General features: G+C 33.6%; 1 protein-coding gene across 1 annotated transcript in view; it reads right to left on the bottom strand.

Moving 5' to 3' along the window:
• The window catches only part of LOC123716020 (protein doublesex), a 131,580-nt gene that overhangs the window by 18,195 nt on the left and 96,620 nt on the right, over positions 1 to 16,765 (bottom strand). Inside the window, exon 3 of the mRNA XM_045671494.1 lies at positions 12,803 to 13,011. Within this exon, the coding sequence (XP_045527450.1) occupies positions 12,827 to 13,011 (185 nt within the window). The 3' untranslated portion in view covers positions 12,803 to 12,826. The remainder of the gene's footprint in view (positions 1 to 12,802; positions 13,012 to 16,765) is intronic.

Below are 16,765 nucleotides of genomic sequence, written 5' to 3'. Positions count from 1 at the left end.
GGTTCGGTTCTACTTTAAAACGAACACAGACGTAGTCACTCAACCAATAGATTTTTAAAGTCTATCTGAATCAGTGTCTAAAACGTTAAATTCTATTCGATAAAAACATCTCATTAGCCTATTAATGTTATCTACAATTGTGAATATGCAACTATAAAAGATATAAAAACGACCGTTTTAATCAATTCTATATTTGGTGCTGGTATGTATTTTAATAAGTAAATACGTAAATAGAATGTACTAAAATAAGTTAAGTTATTAATTAAGAAAACCACAATTGTTTTTGCGTTTAATTCCCAGGTAACTTCCGCCAGTGGCTTGCCTAATGATTAACGACATACCATTTTGCTAACGTATTTGAAATAATAGTTTTTACTACTCATTAAAACATATTTAGCGCGTTTAGAGAACTGTAACACTACTAAATTACAAGGGAAACCGTTTGTTGGCAAGAAATTATCTATTGGTTAAAACACAAATCCTATCCTAACGCAATTCCTATGCCTGTAACGCAATTATATGCCGAATTGAAAAGAAAAGTCTCTCTCTCTTCAGAGTAGACGACTGTGGGAGCATATTATATGATTCAAGTAACTTACTTACCGACTATGAAGAATTTTTTTTTGATCAAGTGGATTTGAGTATAGTTTAAATGATTTTTGTATGTATTCTACTTGCATATAGGACCTTATTATTATTCAATTTGACGTTTACACGATCGAATAGTTAATAGAATAGTAACAGAAGTTTCGTAATTCGAAGTACTAAATAACACAAACACGTTCAACTTTCAGAACGATGTACTAGAGTCTTGCAGGTAGCGCTTCCCAAATATGATCACCATCAATAACTCGTTTTCATTATACCTATGGGATATGTGCGATGGTGAAGGCCAATGCTGTTTCCGATACCAAGTATGCCAGAGGAGAAGTAGGCCAGAACATGTTGCATGTCTTCGACACTATCGACATATTTTATGTTCTCAGAGTAAATTCACACTAGCGATATTGTGTATGTTATGTGTTTAATTTTATATAGTTTATTATGTTTTATTTTTTCTCGATGTAATGGTATTGGCATAATCAATAAACAGACTGTTGACTTATGAAAAACTGACAAGTTATTCAGCAACTGCAAGCTGGGAGTTGTAGGTAAGGAATAATACGATTTTTATATCTATATTTAGCTGAAGGAAACTTCATGCGATTTGAATAGTAAGGAAGTTGAAGGGATGAAGGAGAAAAGGCTGCCTCAAAAGAAGGTGTATAGAAGCGGTAGCAGGAAGCGAATGGAGAAAGAAAGCAATAGACGGAGACAGTTGAAAAAAGCTAGACGAAGCCTTTACCCGTGAAGGGGTACCGATCGATGGTATTGAAGATAGCTAGGATATAGGTTAACAAGATACAATTGTAAAAAAATATTAATTATTTAGTGAGGAAGTTGACGGTGTTTACCTCCCCTAGGACATGGCTAAGCGCGTATAGATCATGTCGCGCCTGTAGGCCTCACGACGCCACCAGTGTTATCAATATTATAAAAATAATTTGAATACGTGAGGCTACTTTATTTTAAAAAAGGGACGATGTCGTGATTGCCGTGTGTAGTTAAAATGTTTATTGTGATCTTTAATTTTGGGGTTTTATAATTTGTATAACATTAACTACTTAAGGTGTAACTTTTTATAATAGTGGTAAAGTGCGGGAAGTATTACCAAATCTTTTATCTTTTATCAAAAATTAATAAAATAAACAAAACTAATCTCACGGATTCATGAATTGCGATGCAATACAAAAGAATAGGAAATACAAGAATTACAAAAGTCACGACTGAGCCGTATAGGATATTATTAAGAAATGTTTTTGCAGAGGAGTTTTATAAGATGGTACGGAGGTATCCAGTCGTATGGAGTCGGGGAGCGTAGTACACAACTTAATGGCAGAGATCCTACACGAATTACCATAATTAGCTGTGAGATGTAATTTCCAATAAGCATCTATTAGCTATCTAGCTTATATAGCTTGTTCTAATACTCCGTACATCGAGCTACATGGTTGACGATCACAGCTACAGTTAGATATTTAAAATTAATGCTCCGATCTTTGTTACATAAATTTAAGATGAATAAAATGTCGTCCAGTAATAAGGCTTTCATACCTTGACCTGATTCCAACATCAATATTCCAACCTTGAAGACCGTTGTAATGAATTCTTTCAATAAAGTATTTTTTGACATAACGATATTTTTAAACGCGACAATATAACACAAGTGTATGAAAAATTTATCACATTTGATGATTGAATGATTAGTGAACGTGTCTCATGATCATTTGTCAATCTAATAGGTAAGTAGGTGATCGGTCTTCTGTGCCTGACACCCGCCGTCGACTTTTTGTGACTAAGGCAAGCCGGTGTTCTCACGATGCTTGCTTCACCGTTCCAGCGAATGTTAAGTGCGGACATAGAAAAACGTCCAAGCCGGGGATCGAGTCCACTAGGCCAACACTGCTATTGTTACTATTGGTCTTGTTCTTCTTAAGCTGCGTTCATTATTACTGAATGTCATGTTGGGGTTTTATAGCTTCCTTCATTTCCCCTATTATGTATGCAGAGGCAGGCATGTAGGAACCTTAACATGGTCGGTACAGTGAGTAATCGGCCTCAGGGTTTTGTGCTCTACCACAAGCTTCTCAAAGCTATTGGGACCACTGCGGTCTGTGTCTAAAGACAGGTCACAGATGAAAAACGGGTTATCAATTGTAGTTGTCTCAGAATAGATAAATTCGTCCTTTTCGCTGTCCAGGGAACCACCTCTAACACCAGCAAAGTCTTATGAAATACATCTCAATTCACCAGTAGGTCATGAGTATGAGTTTAGAAATGCATTTTTTGAAATTACTCATCGATTGTTTCAAAAAAATCTGGACGAGGACGAAAAATCAGATCAATGGAATGATACTATTATGGCGGATTATTGTTGGATGTTGTATGTATGAAGCGAATACTCATTAAAAAAAGTACCAAAACGTTGCCTTTTTTTAATACCTGTTAATACGTTTTTTAATATTGTTATTTAATTACTACAAATAGAGATTTTTCATTCTTTACATTATCTGAATCTTCAAAATTTTACGTGATATATATAATATGACTACTGATCAATATTTTTTTAGTTAAGTTAATAGTTTTTGAAAACAAAAATTAATAATTATTTCGCAGGCCCGTGTTTGAATATATCGTATATGAAAGTCTACCAAAAGTGTAAATGCTTTTCAGTATAAAACTTATTACTCTCAACGATGGAAATGGAATTTAGTTCCGATTAACTTGTATAAGTGTTTCATAGAAATGGTGGCGTATTGTATGGATTTTATAGTTCTCGGAGAACATTTAAACCTGTGCATGGCAATCTTTAGGGTTTCTCAATAACTCAAAAATAATTTCACAAATAAGTGATTTCCAACAAATAATAAATCGTAGGAGATTTTAAAGTAATTTTGTTGGTTATCTGGAAATAAGTGAATTAGCAGGTACGGATTGTTAGTCGTAGAGCGGTCATAAATAAATCTGTTATTTGTCCTTAAGTCTCTGGTAGAAGATTGATAAGTATGGCCAAATTTAAAGATATATATATATAGACATAGATAGCCTGGCCTCCCTTTAGTAGAATGTTAGTCCGAATGTAGTGGGCTCTTTTGTGGGCATATTTATGAAGTTATAATTCTTTTAGCGCGTACTGGAAAAATTATGAGGGTAAATTTTTACGATGCGCGCGCACACCGTCACAAAAACCAACACCCTGAAATAAGCTATAGTGAACAATTTAGTTTTTTTGAAGTTATACTTCTTTTGGCGCGTTAGGGAAAAATCATGAGAGTAAATTTTTTCTATTGTTAGTGTCGTTTTTTTTTCTAGTTAAAAATTTTGAAAAGATTTTTATCTTGTTACAAATAAGTATCACTTCTAACGCGTGTACATAACACACACGTTTTTTTTTTAAGTTTGATAACCTTAAAGCTCTTTTATTTTCCACGTTTATTATTATCTATGTTCCTCAAAGTGTCACATTCAGGAACTGACAGCCCTAATTTATATTTTATATCAGTAATTAATCCTAATTTATATAAAAACCCAGTGCAGAGTAACAGATTCCATTAATTTCTTACTTCGAAGCATTGTGAACGAATGACATTCTCATGTAAAATTGAAAAACAAGACATAAATCTGAAGATAGGGTCTCGAAGTAAAATACTATATAAGTCGGAGTTCGAGCGAACGTTAAATACGCAGATAGAAAGAAAGTCCATTGGTGCACAGCCGGGGATCGAACCTACGACCTCAGGGATGAGAGTCGCACACCGAAGCCTCTAGGCCAACTAGGCAACACTGCTCATTAGACTTAAACGAAGGGAAATTGCCCTTTTTAGTCATAGGCATTTCTAAACAGGATCAAGACCAAGGACCAAGGATCAAGTCCTTTATCAGACTCATTACTCACCAATTTTTGAGCATGTACTAAAATATGGGGCGAGATCACTATTCATTTTTGTGTGTATACGGAACTTCAATCACTCAACACCAAGACCGGCTGACCGATATCTAGTTTTTGTAGAGACAAGTTGGACGCAGGAATTATCGACGTGTTTTGTTAGAAAATCTAACCTGTCGCATATTTTCTCTTCACGGCCACACCAAGCCAGTATAAACTAATAAAAAATTAGTTTAGAACATTTGTATGATCGTAAATCAAACACTACCACGTTCAGACATCCTATCCCTGACCTATGCCTAAGTTATCAAGGCTATATTAGATAATTACAATTTAAGTGTGTAATGTATCTGTGTTGTGGATGTCACTGGCCCTGCATTATCCTGTGGAGCAGACATGTTCCACAGTGCTGGTCATTCTGCAAGAGACCGCAAGTTTGCGCCTAAGACGCAAGAAAAGAAAAATAATATAATAATAATAATAGTAAAAATTAACAGTGTAAGTAAAGAAGTCTTAAAAGATTTGTGTGTAAAGGTAAATAGTAAATAAAAAATAAGAATAATTGTTACTAATACTACAAAGTTATACAATATTTATTAAACGTAAATATAACACGAAAACATTTGCGCTATTTTATTCTTGCTTTAGTCTTTAAATTTAATCTGTGGTAAACAAATGCCTATAAGTATTATCTGTATCTAAAAGTTTTCTTTGGGAAGGCATTATTGATAATAATAAATTAAAACGGCTTTAAGTATGTTATATAAAGGAATTTCAGTAAAAAACGGAATGTCATACGAATTCTTCGATCCAGCGTATTTTAAATTGTATTAATGATATTGACACTAGGACAAAAAATATTTTGATTTAAATGAAAGAGCAAAATATTTCTTTGAATCACATAATTTTTTGTTTATGTATCGCGGAAATATTTGCGTGACTTTGCTTTGGTTTTTAATGTGTACTAACCAGTTTTAAAAACATATTTACTTCAAATGATTAGTGTATGTTTAAAGGCAGTTTGGTTCCCGGGCACTGATTAAGGATTGTCTCTGTGTCTGGTGACGTACCAATTGTATATCATATATATATAGCTACTACTAAATAAGTCATTAACACTCTTGAACCAGAGAACGACGGAGACAAAATAGAGTAATTACAGCAATGTATTTATTGCACTTTTAATTAAACGCTTGATTCACAGGGTTGAATATTTAATTATGGCCATAATAATAAATTTTATTTGCAAGATAGGGTTACCAATAAAGCCGATGGTTGCTACAGATCAATTTATACGCAGACAATATTTTATGGGCCATTTTAGGTACGGTTTTACGATTCTAGACGGAGCCGCGTCTAGATTTTAATACTATCTAGTTCTGGACGGCATTATGCCTAAGTGTTTTTGAATTATTTATAACAGTTGTAAAAATTGTTATTGGATTTATAATAAAACGGTAAAGTGAAACATAAATAATTGTTAAATATGTTTATGACCTTCGGTAAAGCACAGATTAAGCAGAGGGTAAACATAACCAACGCAACGACAAAATGGTTGACTATGGATTAACAATCAGTCAATAGAATGTCAGTCTATTATAATAAATTTTCAATAAGCCATTATTAACTGTTCAGACTACAATTTCAAACGATTTAAAAAATTTCACCATTAGAACATTATCCCTATGTAATATAGGCCTATATATGCGAAGCTGGGACAGGTTAGTAAATAATACGCTCGGGTCCCTTGTGTTAAATACCTTGGCGGACCCTGAGGGCCCATCTCAAGGGCGTTCCGAGGACTGAGGTTGTTTTAGTGGGTTGAGTCTCGCTACTTTTGTGAATAGCAGAGTGCTTTGTGTGTAGACCCAGTCCCACATTCCCCGCGTCAAGCTCGACATACATGGCATGGGCTTGCGTAAGCGCATTTTCATCTCATTTAAAAAAAGTCTAGTAAATTATATAAATAAATTGTTTAAAGAAATGATAATAGTATAGGTCTTTTTGAAATAAGAGGTGATTAGTAAAAGTTACTTAAATGTGATCTATAAATAAAAAAAATAACCAAGCATTCGATAATTAACGCGAAAAACCTAATAAGTAATTGTCCATATAAGAATTTAAAAATTCGACAAATATTTTATAAAGTAAAAGTATTATATATTTTATTTTCATAAAGGAATTCCAATATTCAATCATACAAAGGGCTATTCATTACTGTACGCTTTTATGGAAAATATGGAAAAAACAGTGAAAGTTATTTGTGAACAAAATATTGATTGGCGAAAAAACTCCATGTACGAACAAAGAAAATTAATTTAATTCAATTAACGACTACCAAAACTTTGCACCTTGTGACATATTGGATTCCAAGTCAGATTATTGTTACCGCATTTCTTGTCTAAATAAATAATTAATTGTTTTTAACTCAAAACTTCCATATTAGGTTTTACATATCTGGATTTCCGCGTTGTGCTTCGTTAATTACCTTAATTAAATTTGTACAGATGTCGAAATACAAAAAGCAATCTATAGGTAATATGACACGCCCCGATTCTTTAAAAAAATAAATGACAACAATATGAAACTGACATTTAAATGATACTGACGTTTTGTGCCATTTACTTTGCTCTATATAGAATTTGACAAAGTTGTCAACTTCAATGTTCAAAGATTAAGTACTACTTAGATAATTAGACAGCAATTTACAAAGGTTCTGGATAGGACTTTATTTTCGTAATTTGTGCTAAATTTTGTTGTACAGCCAAATAAATTGAGGTCTTCGGAGACAATTATAAAAGTAACTTTTTGAAGCTTGTGTAATATTAAACAACTCGTGTAATATCTTCTTTGTTTTTATCGATATGGTGCCATAACGTTGATTTAAATTTATACGCATTCATCTACTTAACTACTTCAATCACGTGTAAGACAAGTTTAACAGACAAGATAAGTTTAAGATTTGCTAAAAGATATTGTCGTTGATTCACGCAAGTTGAAATGTACCCAACATTTATTTATTTTTTACATTCAACAGAAATCAAATGTAATATTGCAAACTTTAGCAAGCTCCAATAATATAAAATCTTTATCTATCGTGGTAGTCTGGGGCTTAAGATGAAATTACTTCGACATGCGTGACCCACTAACTCCAAAGGAATTTGTATGAATATGGTCACGTGACAAGCGTGAGCTAATGTCAATCCCATACAAATTTAGCGTTAGTGGGTCACGTTTGTCAAAAAGGGATTTTGTCCCCCAAGCACTCGAAAGCTCCAAATATATATTTCGGATTAGGTTTTGTTTTTTACAAAAAAAAGAAGAAAATTCTTTAACGTTATATTAAGTTAATATGACAGGAAGATTTATCGATTTTTTTTATTTTGTCCTAATACGGTAACATTTTAACACTTAAGGTAACACTTACATTTATCTAGAATGATTAAATTAACATAATTGAATCTGACTACATCCAAAACAAAAATACAGTTTCTTAATCTTAATCTTAATCTTAATCTTCCTTTCACAAAGATACAATAATAAGTTTTTACATGTACATGTTACATGAGTTTTTTTTTAAATTAATTTCCCAAAAAAAAACCGGAGTAATGTATGGTATAGCTAGCAAATGAAATGGCTGTCAAAGAATGAGTATCCCAATAGCGATAGCTACAGTGTATTTGTCACATTATCCTAAGGGCTTAATCACAACTTTGGGGTCAGGATTCCATTAATTATTTATATAGTATCAGTTCAGTTTTTGTGTGCTTGATTAGAACCCGCAACGAAAGCGGAAACGTGGCCGTCTTAGGCAAATCTGGCGTCGTACAGATGAGGCAAAGAGAACCGGAGCCCGGTGAAATACGAGGCTCAAGAGTCAAGACCGAACGCGTTGGAGACTCACTGTCGGTCACCATTGCCCCATCTAGGGGTTATAGGATATTATGTCAACCAAGTCAAGTGCAGACTTTTTACTCCGAGAACTAGGTAATCACATTCTCAATCAAATCTACGCATCTAGTGCCAGAGTCGCTTACACACACAGAATAATAAACAATTCTATGAATAGTAGGGTAGAGCGGGGCTAGTTGAGCATCGGGGCAAGTTGGGCAATCGAAATATCTCGCAAACTATTCACCGTACACGGGGGTCTGAAATAGCGAAAAGAAGGAGTGGGAGGGGTAATCACCATGCACGCTAGTGGCAGCTGGACGAGTGGGTGAAGTGTCCCGGCGTTTTGTTTATTTTGTGACCAAAAAGTAAAAAACATTGTTTAACGCAAGTTTTTCTCTGTCATTGTCAAATATTATCGATTTTCAATCAGGTAAGTGTTAATCTTCCAGAAAATTATTGTATTTTTGATTTGTAAATAGATTCTCGGTGTAATTCTAGCCATTTTGTTACAACCTCGCTTTTGTTTTAAAATTCAGGGTTGGGGTTAGTCGAGCTCTAGTTACTCAACTTACCCCACGACTTTAAACTACTACAGTAATAATTTTTTGATTTTTTGTTTGGATGCCGGCATACAAGAGGACGACTACAAGATGTTCTTACACTACTGATGACTTAAATAATGGTGCAAAGGCTGTCAACGATGAGGGAAAACGTGAAAAAATTCGGTATCACACAGTTAACTTTGACAAGATTTTTATAGAAATTAAATGAAGGACTCATCTATGAGATGTGGAACACCGAAGGAACTATTTTCTTCTACACAGGAGAACTCTTTGAAAAAATTCTTGCTACGAACGGCATTACTATCCTATGGATATTATCCAAAAGACCTTCGTCGCCTTATCTACGAGTGTGCTGCTTAATTTGGCATTCCCCTAGCTGGACTGTAAATAATCTGGCATATGATGTTTTTAAAACCAAAACCAGAATCTACCAGCCTTGGTAGGGGAACATAATTTAATGTGAAAGTCTTTTTTAGAAGTTAGCGGAAGTAATGGATATGGATGTTCATGTGTTGTTGATTCAAGTTTCGGTTAATTATACGAAGAAAATTTCTTCAAGTTTTGTTGTTTTTTCAAAAGAATACTAAGAGCTGATTGTCAAACACATATTTTAGTTCACCTCAAGTTAACATAGAACCCATGGTTTGACCTAGACATTCTAAGTGTTCATCTTGCCCCATACGCACCTATGGGGTACATTGGAGCATACTTGACTTTCTGCATTTAAACAACTGTAGCTATTATATTGGACTTGTTACAAAAAATACTATGGATACTTTTGTTAAGGGATACATTACTTATCCATGAGGACGAATTATACCTCGTTGAGGAGTTATATCCGCTCAAGTGAAAATTTGCTTAATTAGCCCCGCCCTACCTTTCTTACTGTTGTATAAATAAATAATAATAATTTCCCATAGTGAGTAAAATTTTGCAATTTACATACAATGGACCACTATTATTCTGAGAATAACGTTCTACCGCCATTTGAATTATAAATAAACAATTAACAATAATGCTAAATAAAATTTTGTAAAAAAGTGTAAGTTCCCCTAACATTATTTCAGACGCTAGTCATAATACAATTCCGTCGACGAAGCTTAACAAATTATACCAGGTAAGCGCAGTCAGCGATAAAACAAGCAATCTTATTAGACGGTAACAAAACAATGCAAGTTAACGCAGCGCTGCAGCTGCTGTTTTTATGTCATTGTGACGTTTACGCGCGAAAAGTTTTACGATCCGCAGACGCATCAAAACCGGTAGTGTTGTGCCAAATACCATTTGAATTGAAATTATATCTATGGTTACGAGACATTTCTAATACAATAAATATTTGTAATATATTCCAGATGTATATTGTAATTTTACAGCATTATTATTAAGACTAAAACAAGTTGGTGGTACTATTTATTATATTGAAGTAATGAGAAGTAAAAAATCTAATCTAATCTAATTAAGTCAATGGGTGGACTTACCACAGGTTTAAAATTAAAGTAACTAGCAATTCAAGAGCTAGTAGGCTGTTATTTAGGTATAACAAACAGAAACCAAAATAAAACATTTTGTCATCGTAATAATGTCATTTTTATAAAAAAAGGTCTACATGATCCTAATACATGACCTTCGAGAAAGTTCGGTCTCCTTCAAATTCTTCCATTTGTCTTTCATCTTCGCTACTATTTTCCAATTCCCTACTATCTCTTTTATTTTACATACTGTAGTTTACAACTTGTTAAACAATCGTAATAATGCTATTTAGCTTATACTATAAGTTAGGCAGACACATCACTACTATTAGCGTTTACGAGCTTTTCGTATCCCAGTATTCGAGTTCTAATTTTATAAGAGGGCCTTGGTTATGGTAGGTCATTGAAATGTGACAGAGTATACAAAAATTTGGTATTACAAGATTTATAGAAGACCATAGAACATAAACAATAATAAAACCGTTAATTTAAAAAAAAGTTATTTAATTTAAGGTCTACCAATGTACTACTTAAATAGCACTTATTTGCCTTTTATTATCAGCAAAATTTTAATTTTAATTAAAACCATTATAATTTGCAATATTTGATAGTTTTGCAAGTATAACAGTAAAAATTCTCGAAGCATGTCTGCGTATAAAATACGACGTCATAAAAGTTTTTGTGGAGAAAAAGCTATAAATTCTCTATCCCTTTCTAGCGAGTGTTTACGACCGTGAAAATGCGAGATGACTATATATTTCACGAGTTTTATTACATTGAGTGATGTGCTACGTTATGCTCATTTGTTGAGATAATTACCTTAAGATGAATATTTAAAAGGTGCCGCGTACATTACGTTTGAAGTTTATACTACGTACAAAGAAATGAGGGAAAAACAAAAAAGGCATCATTTTGATAGATTCCTGGTAGAATTTTAATGCTATATTTTAGTTACACATTCTAAGTTTACGATTTTAGCACTAGATATATTAAGAAAAATGTTAACTGTCACTTGACGCCTGGCATTTGATACACAAATCGAAATTATTTTATGCAATATGCATAAAAGAACAGATAACGACACGAACAATATTTAGTTCATGGCATATTTGGCATAGTGAAAATAATAAGAATTTTGCACAGAAAATTATGATTGTTATTTTTGAATTTATTTTATGTTGCGACAGTCAAAAACAGAAGCTATATCCTGTATTGCCACGCCAACCAGCGGCTATACATGTTCAACATAAAAAAATACATAATACTTTAATACCCATTTTTTTTTAATACCCATTATGTAAATTTCTGGTATGTGTTGTTGTCTTACAGAGTCGCTCTACTACGGAAGTCTTTCTTGTTGGAGAAGTAATTGTAACGCATTATTTAATAAGAATATGTGCCAGATTAACAATTATTGCCAATAAAATGTCGATAGCATTCTGAAAACGGACGGTCTTCGGAGTTCCGAAGATCCGATACCAAATACTTACATACTCGATAAACTCGAAAACTACCAAACCGAAGACACAGGAATCTCCTGATAATGGTTGAGGTGTATTATTACATTAAATACTTAAATCCACGGCGCAGCACAGACTAAATCTAAATAAACAAAGATCAAAATCTGACATATTGCATATTTAGACGCAGATCATACAAGTTTATTAGTAATAACTATCTTAAAGTGCGGGACAGATATTGTTTTATTATTATCACCAACTTTTACAACCTATGACTGCTTCAGAATTGATGACATCGTTAAGGTGACGCTTATGCGGAAAGTGTTTTGCTGAATGTTTGGCTAATAAAGATATTTTAGTTCGATACATTGTATTTATTCTCTTTGGTTTAAGTTTAAGTTTTAGCTACTGTTGGGACGGAGACGGAAGTTTAAGCGTAATTCGTAATCGACTCTACTTTTAGATGACAATTGACAATTAAAAACCCTTTTAAATTGAGTGTTTGACGTTAACTGATTCTTATAAGGAGGAGATTTCTTATTAGCGATTAAGCCGCTCATTGCACAGTAATGTTAAATTTAAAATTACTGTGTTAAGTAAATTCGTTTCCTTGGAGTAGGAGTAGGAGTAGCGACTCTTGGGTTTAAGTGCACAGGACAAACTTTTTAAAATTATTTGAATTTTCTATTTATCCATTATTTATTATTCTGTAAAGTAGTAAGTAAATTGTTTTAGTGTTGTGCAATGATGTGTGAAACAAATAAAAATATGTCTTTTTAGGTTTTACCTTTACTTTTCGAGTTCAATACTGTACTACAACTAAAACTAGACATACAAAATTTGTAAACTAAATTTTATTTACTCCTGTACGAACAAGGGGTATATGTCGGAGTACTGGCGTCATCAATAAATAATAATAACTTAACTTACCAGTCGCGGTGCCGTGTCGTTATGCTACAAGTGCGCAGGCGGCGGGGAATGCCTCGCAGTCAGCGGTAACGGCAACCAGTGGGGCGCGTACTCCGGGGTGATCACGCACCGTGGTAGCCGGCACACGCTTGGCCGCTTGCGTGCTTGTAGCTCCAGCAGTGAACAGAGGGACCGTTCATACAGCTGCCACTGCCGGACCACCCAGTTTGCTGAAAAATTACATATACCTTAATATTTTGTTTATATATTTTAACATTTGCCAAGCCAAGAGATTAAATTTATTTATTTATATATGAGTGTAGTATGTATTATATATCTTACAGCTAACATACGTATTATAAAACAAAACACTTAGACAATATACAAAGCCAAAACATATTACATAGATAAACAATATATTTGAAACAGAAAACATAAGTAAAACATAACATTAAACAAACGACGACTAACATAAAAAAAAGAAATTATTACATAACAAGTCTACCCGCCTCTTCTAATATTTCTTCACATCCTCTTTGGTGAGGTAGAAAATATCAATGTCCTAATAATTATTCAGTGTCATAGTTAGATACAACCAGAAACATTGGTTAAATGTAATTAAATGCTAAATAGATACTTTAAGCGGGAAAGCGTTATATTGTATATGTATATCGTTAAGTATGTAGTAAGGAAACTAAAACAAATTTCCTACTAATTTTTAAAGAGTTTAAAGCCAAAAGTTCTTCCCGAGTAAATTGATTATATTAGTACACGAGAACTGTTTAAATTCTTTTCCAGTACCTTTATTGTCTTGCAACAGTGTACACACAAATTCCTATTTATTAAAAGAATTGAATCATGAGTATTTAATTCCCGCAGGCGAAATGCAATCGATTTCGATGTAACCATTTAGGATCACCACTCACTTATTACATACATTGTAAGCCGGCTAATAATTATAACCCGCTTCGCACTCGTGACTCTTCAAAAATCCTTGTATTCCACTGAATTTAGACAAAATAAATAAATAAGACACCTGCGGTATAGGCACTATGTATTAAAATCAGTTCTAAAGTTGTGCTACCAATATATTGATATTCTGTCAACATCGTATCCCTATCTTTCGTGCTAACTGATATGAAATTATCGTGATTCATTTACACATTTTCTTTTTCATTATTGTTTACATGTCTTAAATTTGTTCCACATAACAAAATAAGGTTCTCTCAGAATAAGGTCCCCAATCAAAACATACAATAACATCAAGTTTAAATTTCGTTGTTTTTAAATATATTCGGTTGCCCTGTGTGCGCAGTACCTAACAGATAATAAATCTTACATTGTATGTTATTCCCGTGTTTATTTGTATTTTCTCCTCATAACTCAGAGGTACAATCAGAAACGGTTGCACGTACACTAAACACCCCTAATCATGCCTGAGGGCTAATAAGAAGGCCATAACTCAAAATCGTGCATTTGTAATGAAAGGTCTTCGTTTGAGTTTGATTCATATGCGAATTAGGTGTCAATTTATAAGATTTCTGGTTAATTAAATCGATTTTTAACAAGTATCGAAGGGATCGTTCGATTTTTAAAAGCCGCCTTTAGTCACGCACTATATTTTATGACGTTTGAACTTTAATCGCTGGAGAAGGTTAGTCTGTATTTATATGAAATTATACAATATATATTTATAAAGTATAACATATATGTACCTATATAATATATATACCAAAACACCACATGCTAACAGTTCAGACTGCCTTCTAATAAGCTAGCTGGTATATAAATAAATCTTCTGTGAAGTAATTAAACTCCTAAACAGTTGGACAGATTTTGATGAATTTTTTTGTGTGTTTAAGTTAGGTCGAGAATATTAACATTATTGGATATTTTTTTTTGGAAGAGGTGTGTACATTAGAACGTCTGTCGGATCCGCTAATATTAGTATATAAATTGAGAGTTACACAGTGGCGCTCCCTGAACTTCAACTTCGCTCAACTGCCTTAATTTCCCTCTAGTTATAAATAAACGAAACGAACTCTTTATATTATTAGACAGGTGTTGTTACATTACTACAATTGCTAACTTCCCGCAGTTAAAATCGAACAGGTGATATCATGGATTATCATTTCGAGAATTCTAAATTTAAAAATTAAATGTGATCGTTAAAACGTGAGAAAACCGGCAAGCCTTTACACTTATAGTTAGCCTAGTTGCCTTGCTCTTCGAAATAGCAGGTTCAATCCCCGATGTGCACCAATGAACTTTGTGTCTATGTGCGTATTTAACACTCGCTGGTATGGTGAAGGAAAACGTGAAAAACCCGGCATGGCATAGAAACAGAAAATCAGGCATTGAAGACGTATCTTGCCTAAAAGAGAAAACCATTTTTGATTATAGCCAAGACCAAGTATTGTATGATCACTGGTTTTTTACTTATTTAAGAGAGACGTGTAAAGAAAAAAAAATGTAACTAACTTTGTACGTAATTTAAAAATACTAAAGTTCGTACAACTTAATATTTAGTTAGAAGCTGATTCATATGGACGTTTTAAGGCCGGCAACGCATTCCCGTGATTTTTTTTATATTAGGCGAACATTTTGACTAGGAACAACAAAAATAAATGGAATTATATTGAAACTAGAGGGGAATTTTCAAATAAAACACGACTTGACCAATAGAAATGACCCCATCTTATCTATATATATATATCTGATAGGGGACAATTTACTCAGGGGTCAATTTATGCTAGTACCTATACAATTACGGCATGGCACGATAATAAAGATATTGGCAATTTGCATATCTTATAATCTTAGTCAATACAATAAAACTTTTCACAGTTGTTCATCACACACGGGACAGAAAGATTTATGCGGTGGTTTATTTAAATTCATTTAAAAAATATCTGATTTTTACTAGTGAACACCGTACCGTACAATGCATTTGTACGGTGAATGTTCACAGACACCAGACACATAAAATATTAAGTAAAAATGAAAATAGTAAGAAATATTAAGGAATACAAAAAGTTAGAATACCAATCTAGAAGTAGAAGCTTTGGAAACCTACCTACAACCTCTGTCATAATTAGTTCAAGTTTGGGTTGGTGTTCAGTAGACTGATTTCCGAAAACGTTTGGAGTTTTGACAGCCGTAATTCGACACCAGTGTTGAATCGCGCGCCTTTTAGTAATACGATTAAATCGCATCGCAATCTTTAATGCACGGAAAATACACGTTTTGCATATTATAATTCAGTATTTGCGTAAATAAATGCTGATATTTTTCACATATTTCTAACGTAACGGCAGTATGTAACCGTCTTCCTCGTTTACTGATAATCATTATTTATACGGAAATAGACGGCAATGATTGTGCACGGTCTATCGCCTGTGATCGCTTTGTTTATATTATTATGTATTATAAAGTCAAAGTCAAAAATCATAAATTCACATATATGACATAATGTACACTTATGAACGTCAAAAAAATAAATATAAATTAAATGCTACATTTACTGCCAGTTCTCAAATCAAGAGCGTAGAACGAAAGAGAAGAACCTGCAATTAAATCTCCGCCACTAAGTGCCACTTATTAATCGCCAAGTTCTTTTGCTTTGTACAACGTTTGTAAGGAGCTGCAGCCATTACACCATGTGTTCCACGTGACATCTTGTAGTAATAAGTACTTAATAAATAATAAATTAAAAACAAAGATTTGTCTCAGATTGTCAAAGATCCTCTATCAGCAGGAGGCATGGTGAAATAGGAGCACGCACTTACATTCTCGTGGGAACAACACGCAAATACATAGTCGAAATAACTAACATCACCGCATACATGAATTCAAGTACGACATTCATCACAAGTAGCACCTGTACACGAGTATGACGCATGGCCAGCCATCGGCCCCCTAGCCATATTTTAGGGAGAGATACAACTCGATGCATGGACGCCGCCACAAGCCAATGACAATGAC

Source organism: Pieris brassicae, chromosome 11, assembly GCF_905147105.1.
Source record: "Pieris brassicae chromosome 11, ilPieBrab1.1, whole genome shotgun sequence".
Lineage (NCBI taxonomy): Eukaryota > Metazoa > Arthropoda > Insecta > Lepidoptera > Pieridae > Pieris > Pieris brassicae.
The sequence above is the reverse complement of the archived record's forward strand: the minus strand, read 5'-3'. Positions and strand labels throughout refer to the sequence as shown.